General features: G+C 52.3%; 1 protein-coding gene across 1 annotated transcript in view; it reads left to right on the top strand.

Annotated features, from left to right (window-relative positions):
• The window catches only part of EFCAB8 (EF-hand calcium binding domain 8), a 66,498-nt gene that overhangs the window by 9,001 nt on the left and 35,844 nt on the right, over positions 1-21,653 (top strand). Inside the window, exons 3-10 of the mRNA XM_047068247.1 lie at positions 2,690-2,808; positions 3,508-3,611; positions 5,967-6,102; positions 9,096-9,201; positions 9,420-9,504; positions 10,043-10,167; positions 13,088-13,161; positions 16,253-16,383. Coding sequence (XP_046924203.1) covers positions 2,690-2,808; positions 3,508-3,611; positions 5,967-6,102; positions 9,096-9,201; positions 9,420-9,504; positions 10,043-10,167; positions 13,088-13,161; positions 16,253-16,383 — 880 coding nt within the window. The remainder of the gene's footprint in view (positions 1-2,689; positions 2,809-3,507; positions 3,612-5,966; positions 6,103-9,095; positions 9,202-9,419; positions 9,505-10,042; positions 10,168-13,087; positions 13,162-16,252; positions 16,384-21,653) is intronic.

Genomic DNA, 21,653 nt, shown 5'->3' with positions numbered 1-21,653 from the left:
GGAGGGGCAGAGAGAGGGAGACAGAATCCGAAGCAGGCTTCAGGCTCTGAGTTGTCCTCACAGAGCCTGAACTCATGAACCATGAGATCATGACCTGAGCCGAAGTTGGATGCTTAACTGACTGAGCCACCCAGGCGCCCCTAAACTGCATTTTAAACATGCTGAGTTGAACGGGTCAGGGGGACACTTGGGAAGAGAGTCAGAGACATGGGAGAGACATTCTCTCCTGAGATGCAGAGATGGGTGAATAGGTGAGGTCACTGGAGAGTGTCAGAAAAGCAAGGGGACAGTGATGAGAAGAGCGGAGGCAGATGCCAAATGACAGGGCAGGACAGACAGTGGAGCCTGGAGGAGACGAGAGTGACCAGTGGGGTCGCTGCTTGAAGGCAGGAGGCCCCTAAGGCAAGGAAGGGCCCCATCAGGTGTGCTCCAAGGTCACTGGTGGCTCAGGAGAGTGAGTGGGTACAAGTCAGGAAGTGGTGGATAGAGGGGGTGTCCAGTGCTGGGCGCTGGAGGGAACGTGTCAGTGGGGCACAGGTGTAAGTTGGGAGGGTGGGAGCGAGGGTGGACCCTCCCCGAGGAAAGGTCCCAGGACCGCCCAGGTTGGGGAGAGTTGGCTGTCATAACACCCCCTCGTCTTCTGAGCTGGAAGGGGTGGCAAGGGGGAAGAGCTGGCTAAGGTTGGAGGCGCAGGGAAGGGCGGTGAGAGAGTTCACAGAGTGCAGTTCAGAAGTGAAATACATGCATCTTTACACTGAGGTGTAGTTTACTTGCCACAGAATGCACGGGTCTTAGGGTCCATCCAGCTCAAGGAGTCCTTCATGTGCATACATTCACGTAACTACCACCCAGATCAAGCTATGGAACATTTTCTGCCCCCCACAAAGTGTCCTGCCTGATTCTAGTGGTGACCCTCCTCCCCAGGGAAATGGTATTTTCACATGCAAGTTTTGACCGGTTAATTAACCATGTGGCTTGAGGTGGGCGAGAGCTGTTTTTTAGAGGGGAAAGGGGGCCCTGCCTGGACCCCACAGTGTACGTTTCCTTTCCAGAGTATCTTTGTGTCTATTGTTATTCTCAAAAAACTGTCTGGTAAACTGTTTATAAGAAGTGTATTAAAATAACTTGGTGGGGGGGGGGGCGCCTGGGTGGCTTAGTCGGTTGAGCATCTGACTTCAGCTCAGGTCATGATCTCATGGCTTGTGAGTTCGAGCCCCGCGTCGGGCTCTGTGCTAACAGCCCAGAGCCTGGAGCCTGCTTCTGATTCTGTCTCCCTCTCTCTCTGCTCCTCCCCTGTTCGCTCTCTCTCTCTCTCAAAAATAAATAAACATTAAAGAAAAAATAAAAATAAAAAATAAAATAAAATAACTTGGTGGGGAACAATATATATGGCTTCTTAGACACCTGAGAGAGGGGCTGGCCCCTGTGGTGCTCAAGGGGCATTTGTTCACTCAACACTGCACAAAGTCTCTCTGGTCCCTGGCTCCCTCCCATGTGGAAGGCTCTGTGTTACAGACTGCCATCTGACGGGTGCCCAATCCGCACACAGAAGGACCAGATTGCCGGGGTCAGCCTTGGGCACCACCCCGTGACCTTGGGCACATGAGCTCACGACTGCGTGCCACAGTTTCCTCACGAGCCCCTCTCATTAAATGGTCAGTGTGAATAAACACAGAGAAGTACCCAGTATCATCGCATGCACATCCCAGGGTCAACAGCAACACCTGGGGAACAAGCATCTGCTGTTGGCCAAGCAGTCACAGAGGGCACAGGCTCCCCCTGCCCTCACAGAGCCCATGGCCTAGGGTGGTAACAAGGAAGGTCATGGTGGGGGAGGGACAGTGAAGCCGGGTGATGGGGGTGGGGGCCTCCCTAGATAGTACCCAGGAAGGCTTCCCTGTGGAGGGGACCAGATGGTGTAAAGGCCTTGAGGTGGGAGTACACTAGGTGGTGTGAGAAATGGCCTGGGGACATTACGGTTGGAGTCGAGAATGAAGGAGACAGCAGTGGGAGGTGAGGTCTGAGAGGAGCCAGAAAATGCACAGCCTTCATGCTCTGGCGAGGATTCCAGATACTTGTTGGGGACTTTAGAAGCACTTTTTATAGACTGTGACTATAAAAAAAAAAAAGAAAGAAAATCTAGGCAGTGATATTGGCCCATAGGCAGCCAGATTCCCTTATAGTCACAAAATCCAGCAGGGGGAGAACATTTTATCCCTCCCGTCTGCTCCCCTCCTCTCCCCATCTTGCCCTCCAGCCAAAGTTTGCGTTTTATCTGCCTTTAAAAGACTTCACCTCTCCCTCTGTGTATTTGAATTAACTTGTGTTTCTTTGTTGCCATTATGAGTTCTTTTCTTTTCTTTTCTTTTTTTTTTTTTTTTTTTTTGAGTTTTCATCTGTTTCCTTTGTCTCAGTGCCTGGCCCGTCTTACTTGTTCAGAACTGGGATCTGATCTTTTCTCACCGAGTGGTGCTGTGGGGCCATCACAGTGCTCTGGCGTGGAAGGTGTGTGGCCACTGTCTGTGGGCTGGCTGAATGCTGAACACGTGGGATGCAGAAGACAAGCCCGCAAACAGGATTCTCCGTGTGCCCCTCCCTCAGCGCCCGGACACCCAGGACACCGCCGCGGCTGCTGACGGGGCCAGTGACTAGCTGTGCAGTGGATGATGTTCTCTCTTCTCTTTTGAAGCCCTGGGCGTGAAGGCTTTCATTAAGGCCACGAAGAAGATTCTGAGCAGTGTGTCGGATGAGATGCTGGAGGCGCTGTTTTTGAAGGTGGACACAGACTGTAATGGCTCCATCACCTGGGTGAGGAAGGGGCCCCTGCTTCAGGAGTCGTGGCTTAACTGCTCTGTCATCCCTCCCCCTTGGCTTATGTGTACATTCTGGTTGGTTTTTGATCAAAATTTTTGATTTTTGTGTTGGTTTTTTCATTTCTCTTAGTATCCTACAATAAATTCTGTTTCCAGAATTCTCTGCTAGCTACACAATTATCTTTCTTAATAACTCCCTCTTTCTTGTATAGCGTATGGTGTATGGTGGCCTACTTTGGCCTTCACGAGGCTGGTTAATAGATTCTAGAATTGCCCTAGTGACCTGGCTTCGGGGTCTTCCGTTGCTGTTAACTTCTTATATGAGCTGAGACAATTCATCTCTACTGTTAGGAGCCTCAGCCTTATTATCCATAAAGTGGGGATGAATAAAGAGATTCAAACAGGATGCTGAACGTGGGGGTGATGCGGAGATACATTTAGCATTACAGGATCTCATTAAGGAGGGAGGTGCTGCTATGTACCTACTAACAGGCCCTTCACACGTCCCAGATTCCAGAACAGCTCAGTTGGCTTGGCTACTCTCCTTGGCCACCCTCGGGAAGCATTAACCAGAGCCCCTTGGAAGGGGCTGGTAAAGATGGGGGAGGAACCGGAAGCCGGGTGTGGGTTCCCGAAGCCCAGTGCGCCGAGCGTTTGGCCAGCGCTGTCCTGCCTTCGTTTCTTCCCGAGGCAGCAGAAGTACGTGGATTACGTGATGCGTGAGTTCCAGAGAAAGGAGATGATGAGGACAAGCCAGTACCGCCTGCGCTTCCACCTCCCCATGAGGATCATCCCCCTGTAAGGAGTCTCTCCCCTGACCGAAGGGGTGTGTGTGAATAGGGTGGGGGCTGGCCCTGCTGTGAGCACCCCTCCCTAGATCCCTGAGCCACTCTCTGTGGGGCCACCAAGGGTCTGGCACTGGGCTCATTTCAGCCCCTCAACCCTGCAGGCGAACCTGAGCATGAAGGTAGGTGATGTGTCCCCGCTTTACAGACAAGGTAACAAAGGTTCAGAGAGGTCGAAGGACGGTGATGGGGTTGCTGTGTTTGGCCTTCCCTGTCCCTGCAGCATACGCTACTCCTCCTGCTTCCCCCCACCCTGCAGCCCAGTGCGTCAGGGCACAGATGGCTCACAGGGCAGGGAGTAAAAGCCATCATAGGAGACTGCTCCTGGAGGCCACACCAGGCCTCCAGAACGGGCCATTGGTCACTCCTGGAGCACGTGGCTCTGTCCATGCCTTGACTTCCTCGACCCTGCCTGCTTGCTCCTCCTTCTGGCTCCTGTACACTGTGCCCTTTGGACCTTCACCTCATCTTTCTGTGCCATGGCCCTGTCTGCCCCCTCCCCTCTGAACTCCCCAAGAACGAGGATCTCTCCAGTGGCTCTGGCCAATGGCCCAGGCCTCTTCCCGTAACCCACCTTGGGTTTGCACACCTCCTGCCTCGTGTCGGTGGCCAGGGCCAGGGATCTGGGTCCTGTGGTCCAACGCTTGGTGATGTGCATTTGTGGCCTGCTTAGGAGGGGCTGTGGTCCTCAGGGGACTGCCCCCGGAGCAGGCCACGGGGAAGACCATGAACCAGAGGCAGTCTCTGCCCTGGAGCACCTGGAGATTCAGAAGGATGGTAATGAAAACCACGAACGGGCAACTAAAAAAATTTTGGTCAAAATTTAATTGAGGAATAGTCAGCAAATATGAATAATGAAGGATTTTATAACCATATGTTTTGACCTAAAACTTTGCTAGAGACAGCCAAACCTTCACGGATCTTTGTTTCCTCGGGGCATTTAGATTCCCAAGGTGCTTCAAGGGCCAGAACCAAAAACGTCAAGAAGCCTGTCCCTATTTTCCCCTATTTATTTGTTCCCAGAGAGTATTTCCAGCTTGACAGAGAAAATAGCCAAATCCTATTTAGTTATTTTCATGAAAAACTCACCTTAAAAGTTGGCTCCCCTTTCCTCAGCCTGGACCAAGCTCACCAAACGCCCATCTCCTGGGTGCCGGCCTCATGGGATAACGCCTCCCGAGGGCTCCCCCTCCCTTCTCTTGGCTCTCACCTGTTGCGTCTACCCCTCAGAGTCTCGTGGGCCTGATGCCATAGGTGGCACTGGGAGTGATGGAGGGCAGACTGGGCAGAGCTGGGGGCTGCGGGTGGGAGAGAAAAGAGCCATGTCCAGACACAACATTGCCCTCTCTTCTGCTGAGAATGTTTTGAGGTAGAATTTCAGTGTGGGTTCGCCTTCAGCCACAGGTCACACGGTGTCCACAGCAACCTTTGGAAAGGGCTCTGGCCGGAGTAGGGATCGAGGTGCCTACGTTCTAGTTGAAGCTCCGCCCATAGCCAGGACATAACTCCAGGAAAATGCTTATCCCTGGGTCCCTGTGAGGTGAGGTGACATTTCCTGCCCTGCCGGGGCCTGGAGGCATGGGAGCACCAGGAGCGTGTGCTGAGCCGTGTCCAGAAGTCAAAATGGCGGTGCCCTTTAGTAGCCAGACAGCCAGCTTAGCCAACTTGGGGCAGGACAGAAGGCACTGGAAGGCATGACTGTAGCTTGCTGGGAAGGCTTCACGGTGGCTTCCTGTGAGTCCTGGCCTGCCGCAGGAGCTGTTTGCTGTGCTCAGCACATGGCCTTGGAGATGAGGAGTTGGGTATGTGGGGCTCTATTGGATACGTTGTCCCCTCATCCACTTCTACCTCATGCTTGGCTTATATTCCCTTCTCTACCCTGAGATGCCGAAAACTGTTATTTTGAAGGTTTCAGTCACAATCCCCCCTCCACTCACCACCCGTAGACTCTTTTTCTTATAAAGGAAGGTTTGCAAAAGACCTCTGTTCTCTGCCTTCTCTGACCCCATCCCATCACGAGGAAGCCAGCTGGTTGTTTGAAAGGAGAGCCCACTGCCTGTGGAGCCCTATCTCATACAGCGGCCTACTTGGGTCATTTTCTTTCGGCCATGGCTGATAATGGTAGAAGCCCGCCCAGCAGAGCCCCACCTCTGGAGGAGCCAGCTTGAGTTTCTTGGTGGTGGTGGTGTGTGTGTGTGTGTGTGTGTGTGTGTGTGTGTGTGTGTGTCTGTCTTGCTTTGCCCTTCCCCCTCTGTGCTTTTCATTCTGTTTTTGTTTGGGTCCTTCTCTGTGCTGTCACCTTCCACAGGAACCATGGATGTGAGATTGTGAAGGTGCAGATTTTAATCCAGCAGTTCAAGAAGATTGGGCATCTCCTGACTGTCACCAAGGACGGGATCTTGCAGATCTGGTCTGAGAACTTCTCGCTGATTAACTCCTTTAGGGTGAGGGGGACCCACACATGGAGCACACACAGGGTGGTCGGAGAGCCTTTGCCTTTGTACCCCAATAATGAAGGTGACCTGGGCCCCGAGTGGGCTCATTTGGGGGTTCACAGTCTAAGCAGCCTGCACGTGGAGTCACTGCTCCTGGGGCCAGGCTCTGCTTCACGTGGGACTGCGACCCTCGCATTTCTCTTCTGTAAGCAGGACTGCATCTGGACGTCCATTCGACTTGGATGTCCAACAGACAGACACCTCACACCCAGTCTGTCCAAATAGAATGTCACTGTAGCTCTCCCTGGCCACCAGGCTTACTTCTCCTGTGCCTCATCTCAGTGAATGGTGTTGCTATCTACCAAGGTTCCCGTGTTAGCAGTCCGCTACCTTTCCTTTCCCTGTCATGTCCCCTCTGTCACCAAGTGTTACTGACTCAAATCCTTTACCTGGACCAGGCAGGAAATTGCAGTGGTTGTGTGGGCTCTGGAGTCCAACTTAGAACCTGACTGTACCACCTTCCAGCTTTGTGACCGTGGACACTTCGTAGATAGCTCCCTGTGCCTCAGTTTCCTCATCGGTCAAGTGGGGTCACAGTTACCCCCTCAGGCTGCTGGGAGGATTTAATGACTTAATACGCATACAGTCCTCAGAGTAGGGCAAGGCACACAGCAAGTGCCGACAAATACAAGCTGACCTCATCATTGTCTCTGTGCTGTCAGCTCCTGGCTGAGGGCAGTGAGTGAGAAAACACTCAGGAAAGCTGGCTGTGTACTTAGTGTTGCCAGGCCAGTCCAGAATCCTCCAGCAAATGAGGAAGGCGCAGCTCTCCAGAGAAGAAAGGCTTACTGAGAACGTTGCCGGCAGCATGAAGGCTTTCCTAAGCCCGTGAAAGAGCAGAGTGTTTCACAGGTGCCTCAGGGGTCATCCCTTGGGGCTGGAGGGTTCTGGAAGCAGCTGAGGTCTGTGGAGGTCAAGTGACTCTTGAGTACGTGGTAGCTCAGGACCAGGGGTGACTCACACCCGAGTTCCTGAGGCTGGAGTTTCTGGCACCTTCCACCCTTTTTCTCTGTGTGTTTATTTTGTTGTGTGTGAGAGGGCACATTATAGCCTGAGCTCCTGGTTGTGGCTGCTACTCGGTCACCTCAGCATCCTTCAGAGGCCAAGTCTGGGAGGGATGAGGAGGGCAGAGGGAGGCTCCCCGGAAGGCCCAGCATTCCTCTTTGAGGGGCTGCTCGGGAAAGTAGATGTTGGCAAGAGTGATCCACTAAGCACCATCCGTGAAACCCACTGCATGCCATCCATGGTCATGCAGATGGAAAGCCCTGGAGTTTGGGGTGGGAGGGGGGCTGGGCTTTACTTCCCAGCTGTTCGACCTTGGGCAAGTCACTGGAACTCCCTAGGGCTCAGGGTTTCTCGAAGGAACGTGGAGGTGATGGGCATACCATCTGTTGTGTGTGGGTTAGAGGCCCCAGGGGGCCTGGCCCCCTGTCCTCACTGCCCAGCCGCCAGCAGGGACCTCTCTGTTCTTGGTGTCTCTGAGTTGTGATGGAACAGTCCACTTCTTGCCCCTGCCTTCGCCATCCCTTCTGCACAGCCACCTAGAGGAGCTGCCTTAATTCTCCGCCCTCCCTTCTGTTTCAGTCTGTACTGCTGTCTGCTTTCTCCAGTCCAGAGTTTGTGGCCTTCTTACAGGGAGTAAACTACAAATGTCTTAGCTGACCACCCCTAACTCATCTCTCATCCCCCCTGACCCTGAGCCTGTCAGGCCGGCCTCCTCTTTTCTCTGGACACCAAAGCCCCTTTCTGCGGACATGACTTTGTGTGTGGTGTCCCATACCTCGAGGGCCCGCTCGAATTCCGTCTGCATGGGTGTTACGTGAGGCTGGCACCTCACAGCCCGGCTGGGTGATTTCTTGTCAATAAGCCACTTGAGCCGGGGGACATCTGCAGATGGTAAACAAAGTGCAGACAGAACAAACAAGCAACGACTAATACAATGTCACATGTTCGTTATATCTCAATAAAACTGGTGTGGGATGGGGCGCCTGGGTGGCTCAGTCGGTTAAGCATCCGACTTCGGCTCAGGTCATGATCTCACAGTCTGTGGGTTCGAGCCCCGCATCAGGCTCTGTGCTGACAGCTCAGAGCCTGGAGCCTGCTTCTGATTCTGTGTCTCCCTCTCTCTCTGCCCCTCCCCTGCTCATGCTCTGTCTCTCTCTGTCGCAAAAATAAATAAAAACATTAAAAAAAATTTTTTTTAATAAAAAAAACTGGGGTGGGGGACAGAGCCAGACCTGCAGAGGGGCAGTCAGTGGAAAGTCATTCTCCCTCTCCCACACCCGAATTCTCTCCTGGAGGCAACCGCTGTGACCAGTTTTGGGGCACTCTTCACGGTTAGCCTGTACACGCACCCTCCGCACCCCTTTTTAAATATACGCATGGTAACACACAATAGTGCTGCTTTCCACCTTGCCTTTTCATTTGATGATGGATCCTGGACACTCTTCTGTATGGCGTGTGCACAGTCCCCTTCTGTGTAATGTCTGGGTGGTGTCCTGTGGTGTGGATTTGTATCCGCTCTCCTTTCCAAGTGGTCTGTGGCCTGTTGCTATCACAGCGGTGTGGCGGGGCCTGCCCTCACACACACCTCTCTGTGAGTACGTGTGAACACATCTGCAGGTGTGTCCTGGAAATAGATCCCGGGATCACGAGTCATGCACAGTTAAAACTCTGAGGAAGCTTGTCAAGTGGCTCTAGAAAGGGGTTGTGAGGATGGGTGTTCTTTAAGCCCGTTTCGCAGATGTGGAAACTGAGGCTCGGGCTAGGGAACTTGTCCAAGGCCCTATCAGTAGCTGGTAGGAGTGCTGGGCTCCAAACTAGCTCTGCTGCCCCCTCCAGGGCCTCGGGTGGCAGGAGAGGGTTCACGGGACCCTGCGCCTTGGTGCGCTCTGCCAGGCAAGCCTCCCCAGCTCGGTCGCCTCTGCTCTTCCCCTGGCCAGCTTAACCAGATCCAGCAGCCCCACCACCAGCAGATGTGGGTCATCGACATGGTCTGTCTCCACAACATGAACCTGATAGCGATTGCATCTACCGACCAGAAGATAGGTGAGTCCCTGACGGCGCCCCAGGCCTGCCGTCAGCCGTTGGAAGGCGTGCGTCTGCGCTTGGGGACCCGTCACCGGGCCAACTGTGGGCGTGGGTTAGAGCCCTCTGGGGGTGCTGTGGCTGGTAAGCAGAGGCTGCGTGTTGTCCCCAGAGGCCCCCGAGGCCTGGGACGTGGGCCTGGGCTCCATGCATGCCCTCCCCCTCCGTCTCTCCCCCAGAGTTCTTTGATATCAGCAACCACAACTGTGCCCGGGCCTTCACCTTCACTGATCTGGACAGTTGTGTCCTGACCATAGACTACTGGTGAGTCTCAGGGGGAGACAGGTGCAGTCTTGGCAGGAGCCGCATCACTCGGTGCGGTTGGGACTCCCAGATAACCTCTCTGGAAACAGCCCCGGAATGATTCCCACCCTGTGTGCCTGTGTCCTCCTCGCCAAGCTGCCCCGCCTTGGGGGTTACTCAGTCGTCTGCCCCTCTTCCTCCCACTGCCCGACCAAGTCAGCCATCGAACCCTGGCAGGGGCTTGTCCCGCCGTGACTGAGGGCTCTGGGAATGCCGTGGTCCATCCGCAGGATGGTGAGCTGGTAACAAGCAGCTGGAGGACCAGGAATTCGTTTGTTTTAGTGTTCAAAAAAAATTACTGATTTCTTTTGGCCCCAGTTCACCGGTCATCTGGGTCTGGGCGGCCGGGCCCATGTTTGTCACCCATTGAGGGCAAAGCTGGCAAGTCGTGTGGGAACTGCCCCTCGCTCCCAGGTGCAGGGAGGCTGATGGGGGCCGGGAAGGTGGAGGCTTGCAGCCCTGCGCCCAGCCCCGCCTCTTCTGTCTCCACCTTCCTCAGGTCTGACTGTCACAGAGGTGTGTTCTGCTATGGGGACACCAAAGGCAATGTCATTGTCTTCACCTCCAGCAATGTGACCCACGGGCTGTTCAACCCCCGAATCCTCCCCAGGACCTCCAAATGGGGTAGCTAAGATGCTGGGGAATGTGCGGGTGGGGAGATGGCCCTTCCTCCCAGCTCAGGAGCCTCTGGCTACTTCAGCTCAGCTGAGGAGTACACCCGTAGGCTCAGCTCAGAGTGGCCCGTGGTACGTGGGGTGAGGAGGTGACCGCAAGAGCCAGAGGGGGCTGAGAAGCGGGGCAATCTCTCTGAAGGTGGGAGGTTGCACAGGTGAAGGTGGAGGGGAGAGGATTCTGGACCCGCCTCCTCCCAGCAAGGACCAACCTGTGCCAGCTGTGTGACCCTGTGGAAGTCACTCACCCCTTCCGGGTCTTGGGATGCCAGCACTAACCTTCGCCAAGGTCGTGAGGAGGGTTCTGCTCTCAGCTGGGAGCCGCTTTTGGTGGGGGGGGGTGGGGGTGGGGCAGGAGGGCTGCCCTGGAGGTGGGCTCAGTGGGGCCTGGGGGAAAGCCTGGCTCAGCATGGCCATGAACCTGAATAAGCACAGTGACACTTACTGTGCATTTGCGTGCCAAGTGGTTTGGGCACATTGCCTCCTACGGCCCTCCCCCTGCCCATGGCCAGCAGGGAGCTGCTGCTGTTACAGCCCATGAAGAGAGGAGGAATGGAGGTTCGGGGGGTGAAGGACTTGTGTAGGCCCCACAGGGTAAGTGTCCCGAAGCAGGCAGTCTGCCCGAGTCTGCACCTTAACCCCTTGCTGGGCTATACCCTAAACTCACTAAACACTGAAGGACGCTGTTCAGGGCTGTTCTGCCAGGGGCACTAGGGCCCAAGGCTCTGGGGCTTGGGACTATCAGGGACACGCCTGAACTGGACCCTGTCCAGGATCGAGCCCTCGGTGCGTGGTGTCAGGCCTCCAGTCTGCTTCATATCCATCTAGAGGAGGCCCCGGGCCACCAGGGGCCCCAGCCCATGGGGACACTGACTCCCCTTCCATCCAGGACACCAGAGCAGTCCCTAGGGCTTCCAGTCAGAGTTTCTGAGCCGGACACCCTGCAAGGGCTCCCCGGCCTTGGTGACCCACTCCCCCCCCACTGGCCGGATGGAAGATAGATCCCGCCCTGAATACAGCAGTGGGCTGGCACCCTCCTATATCCTTGCCTCATCAGCCTCTGCTCCTGGTGCCTGCCCTGCCCGGCCGCGGTCACGCTGTGGCACCCTGGGAAATGGCGTGGGAAGTTGTGGTAGTCGTTGAGCTGTGCTAGATGGGAGATCGGAGCGGGTATGGATGAAGCCGGAGTGTAGGATAGGAGTCCTTCCATGCCACACGCTGCCTGAAGGCTGGGGAGGAACATGAAGGTGGGCTCACCCGTGTGTTGACTTGGGAGGAGTTGCACAGACCAGCTCTGTGTGAGCTGGAACCAGTTGTTTGACCTCTCTGCACCTCAGTTCCCTTTAAAACAGGGATGAGCATACTCAATTCATGGCTTTTCTATAAGGTGGGAGGAGGGCATATGGGGTGAGGTGCACAGTAAGGACAGGGGGACTCCCTACCCTGACCTCCCAGGGCTCTCCCGGCCTCGTGGTCGAGGCAGACACTAGAAGTGAGGCCCCTGGCTAAGCTTCCGCCTTCCCGTGCCTGCCCCACTTCTGCAACACTCCACCCCTTGGGACTTCCTTTTCAAGCTTCCTCCTGCCCTTGCAAGATGGGGCTGGTGACTTTGCAGCATAAAATGCTTGGCATAAGCCGCCAGGTCCCCTTCTCTTTTCTGCCTTTTACCTGGGAGTTTCTCTCAGACTTGAGCCCAGATTGTCCCAGTCTTTGGGACCCACCTCCTTAAAGCCTGCTCTACAGGGAGACCCGTGCTTGTCCCATCACTGCTGGCCCCATCTCCCTGTACCCCGGGGCCTTTCCTTGGAGGCTCCCAGGCCGCTGGCTGGCCGTGGGAGGTTGCGGGGGCCAGGAGACCCTGAACGCCGCCATGAGGGCCAGGCTGTGCTCAGTGTGATTGCTCCAGGCACACTTGCTGGGTGCCCCCCTTGGAACTTGTGTTTGCAAGACAAGGTGGGGCATGTAGTTCGAAGCATGATGGTAGACTTCCAAATGATCCTTTTCAGAATGAATAGAGCCTAGGGTCTCAATTTGTTCTCCACTCCAGCAGACTTGGAGCTCCCTGAATGAGAATCACCTTGGGGGCCGCCTGCTGCGGCTCAGTCGGTTGAACGTCCGACTCTTGATTTCGGCTCAGGTCATGATCTCACAGTTCAGTTCGTGAGATTGAGCCCTCATCAGGCTCCGTGCTGATAGCATGGAGCCTGCTTGGGATTCTCCCCTTCTCTCTCTCTCTGCCCCTCCCTCACTTGCGCATTCTCTCTCTCTCTCAAAATAAACTTTAAAACATAAATGAATAGGGGCGCCTGGGTGGCGCAGTCGGTTAAGCGTCCGACTTCAGCCAGGTCACGATCTCGCGGTCCGTGAGTTCGAGCCCCGCGTCAGGCTCTGGGCTGATGGCTCGGAGCCTGGAGCCTGTTTCCGATTCTGTGTCTCCCTCTCTCTCTGCCCCTCCCCCGTTCATGCTCTGTCTCTCTCTGTCCCAAAATAAATAAAAAGCGTTGAAAAAAAAAATTAAAAAAAAAAAAACATAAATGAATATATAAAAACTAAAAAAAAAAAAAAGAGAGAGAGAATCACCTCATTTAGATTGCAGCATGTGGGGAGAGGGAGAAGGCCCGAGATGTGGGGCCAGCTCTGTGAGCCCTGGCATAGGGCTCTGGGCAACAGTGTTACCTGCCTGTGTCTGTGTTCTGTGTCGAGTTCATCCCACTGAGCTCACCAGGACACGGTAAGGCTGGAATGAGCATTTGGATGGAAAAATTTTGAGACATACAGGAGTGGCAAACCAACTCGAGGTGTCCTCTGAGGTTTTTGCTCATCTGGCAAGGTGGGGAGCTGGTGATGTGGACCTCGGTTTTCTCTCCTACCAGATCACTGGACCAACGTTTCCGCACGGAAGCTCCTAAATGAAAAGTCCCCTTTGTATAGAAGTTACTGGCTGAAAGTAAGTCATCGCTTTCCTCGGCCCGTTACCATGGTGATTATCTGTACCCACGAGCCACTCAAAAGTGGATTCGCCCGCTGGGTTCAGTCTTAAGCCTTGAGGCTTGGTCACTGGGAGGATGAAGGCAGCTGTCGGGTCCTCCAGCTCTCTGTGCAGAGAACGTAGGTGTCCCCGGGGGTGGCTCGTCTCTCTCGCCACCTCCAGTGCTCAAGCCTGGTCCTGGCAGATACCGCCTCTCTCCTGAATGGCTGCAGTGGCTTCTAGCTGTTTCTACCTTCCTTTCTCCATGCAGTGCTTTACTCCATTCAGCAGCCAGAGGAATTATGAGCTAGAACCAGCCATGTCACTCCTTTGCTCAAAATCCCCCAGTAGGCGCCTAGGTTAAGTGTCCGACTTCAGCTCAGGTCATGATCTCACCGTTACTGAGTTCGAGCCCCGCGTCAGGCTCTGTGCTGACAGCTCAGAGCCTGGAGCCTGCTTCAGATTCTGTGTCTCCCTCTCTCTCTGCCCCCTCCCCTGCTTGTGCTTTGTCTCTCTCTCTCTCTCTCAAAAATAAATAAGAAAACATTTAAAAAGTTAAAAAAAAAAAAAACATTAAAAAAATAATCCCCCATCGCTTCTCATCATGTTCAAACAGAATCTCAAGTGCTTACCATGACCATCAGGACACAAGGTGACCTGGCCCCTGCCTGCCCCCCATCTTGCTTTCTACCTTTCTTTTTCCCATTTACTCAGCCGCAGAGACACAGGCAATCCTGCTGTTCTCTGAACACGCCAAGCCTTTTCCCGCCTCAGGGCCTTGCCACGCTCTATCCCTCAGGCTGCTGGGTTCTCCCTTAGGTCCCTGTTTGCTCCTTTCTCTTCTCCCTTCAGGGCCCTAACCAGCCAGCCCGGAACAGCCCTGCTGCCTGCCTCTGCCCTTGGCCTTTCCCGCTGCAGCATTGATACGATTCTGACACCAACTGCAATGTGTTTTTCCCAAACCACCATGCAATTCTCAGACCTCAGCTGGGTGGCCTACAGTTCTCTACCTGGAGATAGCGTCAGACCCTACAGGTTAAGGGTCAGTCCCACGAGACCGCCCTCCACTTCAGAGGCCACTTACAAGCTCAGGTTGTCACCTGTGTTTCTGACCCGCTGGTTATAAATCAAAGCTTCCCTTCACTCTCTGGGTTTGATTAAATGGCTAGAGTGGCTCACGGGACTTGGAGAGACATTTTACTTACTAGAGCACCGCTTTATTAGAAAAGGATACAACTTAGGAATAGTGAGATTGAAGAGATGCGGAGGGCAAGGTGTGGGGAACGGGGGCCTGGGGCTTCTCTGCCATCTCTGGGCACAAGCCTCACCCCACACCTCCACATGTTCACCAGCCCAGAAGCTCTCTGAGCCCTGTCCTTTTGGGTTTTTTTTGGAGTTTAATCACATAGGTATGATTGATCACATCATTGCCACTGACGACCAATTCATCCTCCAGCTCCTCTCCTCTCCCCAGGGGCCAGGGGGGTGGGGCTGAAACCTGCTTGGTTTCCCTGGCAACCAGTCCCCATCCCCAAGGGCTTTCCAAAAGTCACCTCATTAATGTAAACTCAAGTGTGGTTGACACGGGTTTGTAATGAGTAGGAACACTTTCTTACCACTTAGGAAGTTCCGAGGGATTTAGGAGTTCTGTGCCAGAAATGGGCATGAAGACATATACTTCTTTTTTAAAAAATTTAGGGGCGCCTGGGTGGCTCAGTCGGTTGAGCGGCCGACTTCGGCTCAGGTCATGATTTCGCGGCCCGTGAGTTCGAGCCCCCCGTCGGGCTCTGTGCTGACGGCTCAGAGCCTGGAGCCTGTTTCAGATTCTGTGTCTCCCTCTCTCTGACCCTCCCCCGTTCATGCTCTGTCTCTCTCTGTCTCAAAAATAAATAAACGTTAAAAAAAATTTTTTTTTTAATTTATTTATTTTTGAGAGAGAGCGTGCAATTGAGGGGCAGAGGGAGGGAGAAAGAATCCCATGAGGTGCAGAGGGAGAGAGAGAGAGAGTGTGGAGCCGGAGCAGGGTTTGAGCTCACCCAATGCAGGGCTCAAACTCACGAACAGTGAGATCATGACTGTAGTCGGATGCTTAACCGACTGAGCCACCCAGACGCCCCCAAATACATATTTATTACAAATCACGGTATCACAGCTTACCACCTTCCAACTTTGTATTGTCCACCCATTCGTTTCTCATCCTGTTACCCTCTCGGAATTGACAGCTCCTAAGGACAGGCACTTGGCCTGTTGTCCTGTCTCCAGTGCCTAAAAGGGCTGGGCCTTAGTGGGCTCCCAGTACATTTGTTGAACAGATAAACTAACGAATGAATGAATGAATCTGACACTAGGGGCAGACTGAGTTGTGTGGTCCCAGGCTCCTAAATGCTTCTTTTCAGGTTGGATCCCTCAGGCCCTGGGACCCTATCAGGGAGAGTCACCCACAAATACTGTCTTTTCTGTCTTCTGTGGGAATCTCATCTTGGGCTTGGTTTTCTGTCCCAGTTGCTGAGTGTGCCACATTCTGTCTGGTGCCCTGGATTTGGCACCTTTGCCATGATAGATGCTCAGTGAGGCAGCATATGCAAAACCTAGCCCAGTGCCCGCAGCCCCCTCCATGTTGTCCTGAAGAGGGAGGTCCCCAATGCGGAGGCCAAGCACAGGGCTGACCCGCAGAGCCAAAGCTAGAGAATTCTGAGCCTGTGCCATCAAGGCTGCCCCCTGGATTGTGGGTCTCAGCCTTTTGTTGCCTAACTTGCACCAGATAACATTCCCACGGGGAAGCATCCAAGGCTCCCTGTGGATAAGAGGAACTGAGGGCTTGGCTGACTCCAATCCGTTCTCTCTCCTGCGTGGGATGCGGTGACAGTGATGTCACATGGGCCTGACCTTGCCTGTCCTCTAACTTATAAATTTGGGCGCTTTTCACCTGTCTCACTGACCAAGTGATGCCACAGGACTAGGCTGGGATCCTGGGGCCATGTTGCTGTGTCAGAGCTGTGATCACTAGAGGGTATTAGACGTGGTGACTTCCTGGCCCTTCCAGCCCCTACCACTGCCACTCTCTTTCTAGGCTCTTCATCCCAACTGGTGCCAGCAGGTCAAGTTCATCCCCCAGCTGAACATGGTGGCCTCCTGCTCAGCCATTGAGAAGTCCTCTCTGGTGCTGACCTTATTGCCGTCCAAAGGTCTAGAAAGCCCCAAGTAAGGAGCATCTCTCTCCAGGCTGGGGCGGTGGGGCTGGGAGGGGGTGGTGTGATGGTGCCTCGAGGGTCTAGCTTCGCCTCAGCCACATGTGGCCATCCCTGCTGAGAGTGGGCCCGCCCCCAGGATGGTGGCATCCCGCGGATCTTGCTGGGTCTGAGGAAGCCGCGCGTGTCCTGTGGGCCAACAGTGGGGTATGGCGGTTAGTAGTTGGGCTCTACCGTGTATTATTTTTTAAATTAAGATGTAACTGACATATGATATTATGTTAGTTTCGGGTGTACCACAGAATGATTTGGTATTTGTATATATCGGGAAACGATCACCACAATTAGCGCACAGTTACAATTGTTTTTCCCGCTACAAGAACTTTTATGGAGTCTGGTTTCACTGTCAGCAGCAAAAACGTAATAGGTTTCTTTTATCCACCAGTTTATTTATACACAACACTCAGCGCAGAAGCTGGCACATAGTGTGAGCAGGCGGCAGGAAAATATTTTCTCAATGAAGGAGTGACTGTGAGTTGCTTTACCTCGTGCTCCTCACTCGGTGCCCCCGTCTGTAGAAGGCGGTGGTGGCCCCACTCCTTTCCCTTAGTCTTAGCCTAAGTCTCGAGGCTTAGTGGAATGACTGCTGTTGGTGATATATGGTCATTGATTGGCAGCACTTACCCTTTGGAGATGGTTCTAATCTAGTTCCTTTGTTCTAAGTTCCTCTACCCCAGAGTCAATTCTTTTCTTTGCTTTTTTCTTTTCTTTCTTTTCTTTTTTTTCCTTTTCCTTTTCCTTTCCTCTGTCCCTCCCTTCCTTCCTTTTCTCTTCTCCCTCCCTCCCTCTATTCCTTCCCTCCTCTATTCCCTCCCTTCCCTTTCTTTCTTTCTTTCTTTCTTTCTTTCTTTCTTTCTTTCTTTCTTTCTTTCTTCTGTCCTTTCTTTCTTTCTTTCTCCTTCCTTCCTTCCTTCCTTTTCTCTTCTCCCTCCCTCCCTCTATTCCTTCCCTCCTCTATTCCCTCCCTTCCTTTTCTTTCTTTCTTTCTTTCCCTTTCCTTCCTTCCTTCCTTCCTTCCTTCCTTCCTTCCTTCCTTCCTCCTTTCCTTCCTTTTCTCTTCTCCCTCCCTCCCTCTATTCCTTCCCTCCTTTATTCCCTCCCTTCCTTTTCTTTCTTTCTTAATTTCTTTCTTTCTTTCTTTCTTTCTCTTTCTTTCTTTCACCTTCCTTCCTTCCTTCCTTCCTTCCTTCCTTCCTTCCTTCCTTTTCTCTTCTCCCTCCCTCCCTCTATTCCTTCCCTCCTCTATTCCCTCCCTTCCTTTTCTTTCTTTCTTTCTTTCTTTCTTTCTTTCTTTCTTTCTTTCTTTCTTTCTTTTCCTTCCTTCCTTCCTTCCTTCCTTCCTTCCTTCCTTCCTTCCTTCACAATACTGATTAGTCACACAAGTCTATGTACCTATGTGTCCCTGTAAAAAAGTAAAAACATTATAAATAAAGCTGCAATCCTATCCTTGCTCAGTCCTCACTGTCTCACTCTGCTCTCAAATGTCTCACCTCTATCATTTTCGTGTGTACCTCTCACTGTGCATTTCACAGTAGGTGTTTTTTTTTTCCCTGAGGGTTTTTCCCCCCTCTTGCCTCTGCTGTTTTCTTCCTGCTGCACATCTTTACTCCTTGGACCCTTCAGGTCTGTGACATTTTGCTCCTGGGCACGTGGAACCATGAGGGGCAGCCCCGTCTCCCTGGGGGGAGTAGCAGGAGATTCAAGGCCTGTGTTGAGGGGAGCAGCTGGGTGAGGCACAGCAGGAAGATGGAGGGCCATTTAGGCCCCATCTCTGTCCCTTCCTGTCCTGGTTGTTTGCCAGAGGGAAATTCAGTCCTGGGATGGTAGGGCTAATTTAATCTGAACTCCTCATTCTGTAGATTGGAAACTTGAGACTCAGGGGGAGGAAGTGATTTGTCTTGGAGCAGACGTCTGAGCGGGGGACGTGTTCCAGGCCTCACTGTGTGTCCAGTGTCCTGTTAACCAGAGTACTCTGTGCACATCCCCACCCGAGCCCTGGAGCTAACGGCTGCTTGGGGGAGGGGGCCTCAGAGGAGGCTGATGTGGTGGGGAAGTTTCGGTCCTGGCTTCCGTGCTTGGAGTGGGGCAGTGTGGTGGGGTTCCGCTTGGAGCTGTTTTCCAGCAGAGGCTCATCTTTGCTTTGATGGAAGTATTACCTCATGCCTGTGATATGTGTTTCATTCAGCTTCTTATTTTATTGGGTCTAAATGGCAGGTGGATATCACAGGATTACCTCATCCTGGCCATGAAGGCCTCCGTGGTCTGTCCCTGCTGCCTCCCTAATCTCACCCCTTCTACCTTCCCACTCCAGCTACACGGGGACCCCTTGTGGTTCAGCCGTTCCCTGCCCCCCGGGGCCTTTGAATTGCTTCTCTCTGCCTGGTATACCCTTGTTTTTTTTTGTTGTTGTTGTTTTTAAGTTTATTTATTTTTGAGAGAGAGACAGAGTGAATGGGGGAGGGGCAGAAAGAGAGGGAGAGAGAGAATCTCAAGGCTCCACACTGTCAGCACGGAGCCCGATGTGGGGCTGGAACTCACCAACCGTGAGATCATGACCTGAACCGAAACCAAGAGTCAGACACTTAACTGACTGACCCACCCAGGCGCCCCGCCCTTGTTTTTTGTTGTGTGTTGTTTTTGTTTTTTTAAACATTTCATTACTAAAAATTCCTTACACACACCAAAGTAGAGAAAATAGTATAATGCTTTAATATCACTAGTACCTAGTCCAAGTTAATCTTCCCCCATTTGTCTCAAACGTGTCTTTTTACAGTTATTTGGAAAGAGATATAAACAAGTTTCTAGGTCTTGAGCACAGGAACGGTGAGGTCTGATGCATACCGGCATCCTTTGAGCCACTCTGTTGTAAGTGAAGTGAGCAGGCGTGGAGATGGGGACTCCAGTGGCGACGCCATTGTAATAATTCGGCTACATATGGTGATGGCCTGGAATCGGGCGATGGAGAGGAGACAGAGAGATCTGAGATGTATTTGGGGGGCAGGTTGGAGAATGTATTTATACACAAACCTGCCCCTGTGCTTCTGGTTGTCTGCATGCAGTACACATGTCAGCCAGCAGGTGGCACCATTGACTGCTTGCTGGTCTTGAGTTCCAGGCGAGGACCTCTTGGGGCGTGGCCTCCGCAGGTGGGGTCTGGCACTGTCACCCCAAACTCTGCCTCTAAGTCAATACTGCCCAAAGCAATCTACACATTCAATGCAATCCCAATCAAAATTGCACCAGCTTTCTTCTCGAAGCTAGAACAAGCAATCCTAAAATTTGTATGGAACCACAAAAGACCCCAAATAGCCAAAGTAATATTGAAGAAGAAGACCAAAGCGGGAGGCATCACGATCCCAGACTTTAGCTTCTACTGCAAATCTGTAATCATCAAGACAGCATGGTACTGGCACAAAAACAGACACACAGACCAGTGGAATAGAAGAGAGACTCCAGAATTGGACCCACAAACATATGACCAACTAATCTTTGACAAAGCAGGAAAGAATGTCCAATGGAAAAAAAACCAGTCTCTTTAACAAATGGTGCTGGGAGAACTGGACAGCAACATGCAGAAGAATGAAACTAGACCACTTTCTTATACCATTCACAAAAATAAACTCAAAATGGATAAAGGACCTGAATGTGAGACAGGAAACCATCAAAACCCTAGAGGAGAAAGCAGGAAAAAATCTCTCTGACCTCAGCTGCAGCAATTTCTTACTTGACACATCCCCAAAGGCAAGGATATTAAAAGCAAAAATGAACTATTGGGACCTCATGGAGATAAAAAGTTTCTGCACTGCAAAGGAAACAATCAACAAAACTAAAAGGCAACTGATGGACTGGGAAAAGATATTTGCAAATGACATATCAGACAAAGGGCTAGTATCCAAAATCTATAAAGAAGTCACCAAACTCCACACCCAAAAAACAAATAATCCAGTGAAGAAATGGGCAGAAGACATGAATAGATACTTCTCTAAAGAAGACATCCAGGGGCGCCCGGGTGGCGCAGTCGGTTAAGCATCCGACTTCAGCCAGGTCACGATCTCACGGTCCGTGAGTTCGAGCCCCGCGTCGGGCTCTGGGCTGATGGCTCAGAGCCTGGAGCCTGTTTCCGATTCTGTGTCTCCCTCTCTCTCTGCCCCTCCCCCGTTCATGCTCTGTCTCTCTCTGTCCCAAAAATAAATAAACGTTGAAAAAAAAAAAATTAAAAAAAAAAAAAAAAAAAAAAAGAAGACATCCAGATGGCCAACAGGCACATGAAAAGATGCTCAACGTTGCTCCTCATCAGAGAAATACAAATCAAAACCACACTCAGATATCACCTCACACCGGTCAGAGTGGCCAAAATGAACAAATCAGGAGACTATAGATGTTGGAAAGGATGTGGAGAAACGGGAACCCTCTTGCACTGTTGGTGAGAATGCAAACTGGTGCAGCCGCTCTGGAAAACAGTGTGGAGGTTCCTCAAAAAATTAAAAATAGATTTACCCTATGACCCAGCAATAGCACTGCTAGGAATTTACCCAAGGGATACAGGAGTGCTGATGCATAGGGGCACTTGTACCCCAATGTTTATAGCAGCACTCTCAACGATAGCCAAATTATGGGAAGAGCCTAAATGTCCATCAACTGATGAATGGATAAAGAAATTGTGGTTTATATACACAATGGAATACTATGTGGCAATGAGAAAGAATGAAATATGGCCTTTTGTAGCAACATGGATGGAACTGGAGAGGGTTATGCTAAGTGAAATAAGTCACACAGAGAAAGACAGGTACCATATATTTTCACTCTTATGTGGATCCTGAGAAACTTAACAGAAGGCCATGGGGGAGGGGAAGAAAAAAAGAGAGGGAGGGAGGCAAACCATAAGAGACTCTTAAAAACTGAGGGTTGATGGGGGGGTGGGAGGGAGGGGAGGGTGGGGGGTGGGCATTGAGGAGGGCACCTGTTGGGATGAGCACTGGGTGTTGTATGGAAACCAATTTGACAGTAAATTTCATATTAAAAAAAAAATTAACTGTTTTCTAATTCGAAAAAAAACAGAAAAAGCCTCAGCTTCCGAGGCAGCGTGGGCCTGAGAGGTTGGCTCCCTGGCAGCCAGCCTGAGCTGAGTTCTTGAGGTGCTTGCAGCCAGCAGTGAATCTGAGTGGAAGAGCCCTGGTGGAGCCCGAGGGAGCAGGTAGCCGAGCGTGTAGACCGGCCCACAGC

Source organism: Lynx rufus, unplaced genomic scaffold (genome assembly GCF_022079265.1).
Source record: "Lynx rufus isolate CCGP_SWC_20201006 ecotype Redwood Valley unplaced genomic scaffold, mLynRuf1.p SCAF_8, whole genome shotgun sequence".
In the NCBI taxonomy this organism is placed as follows: domain Eukaryota; kingdom Metazoa; phylum Chordata; class Mammalia; order Carnivora; family Felidae; genus Lynx; species Lynx rufus.
Note: the sequence above shows the minus strand (reverse complement) of the source record. Positions and strands in the feature narration are given on the sequence as shown.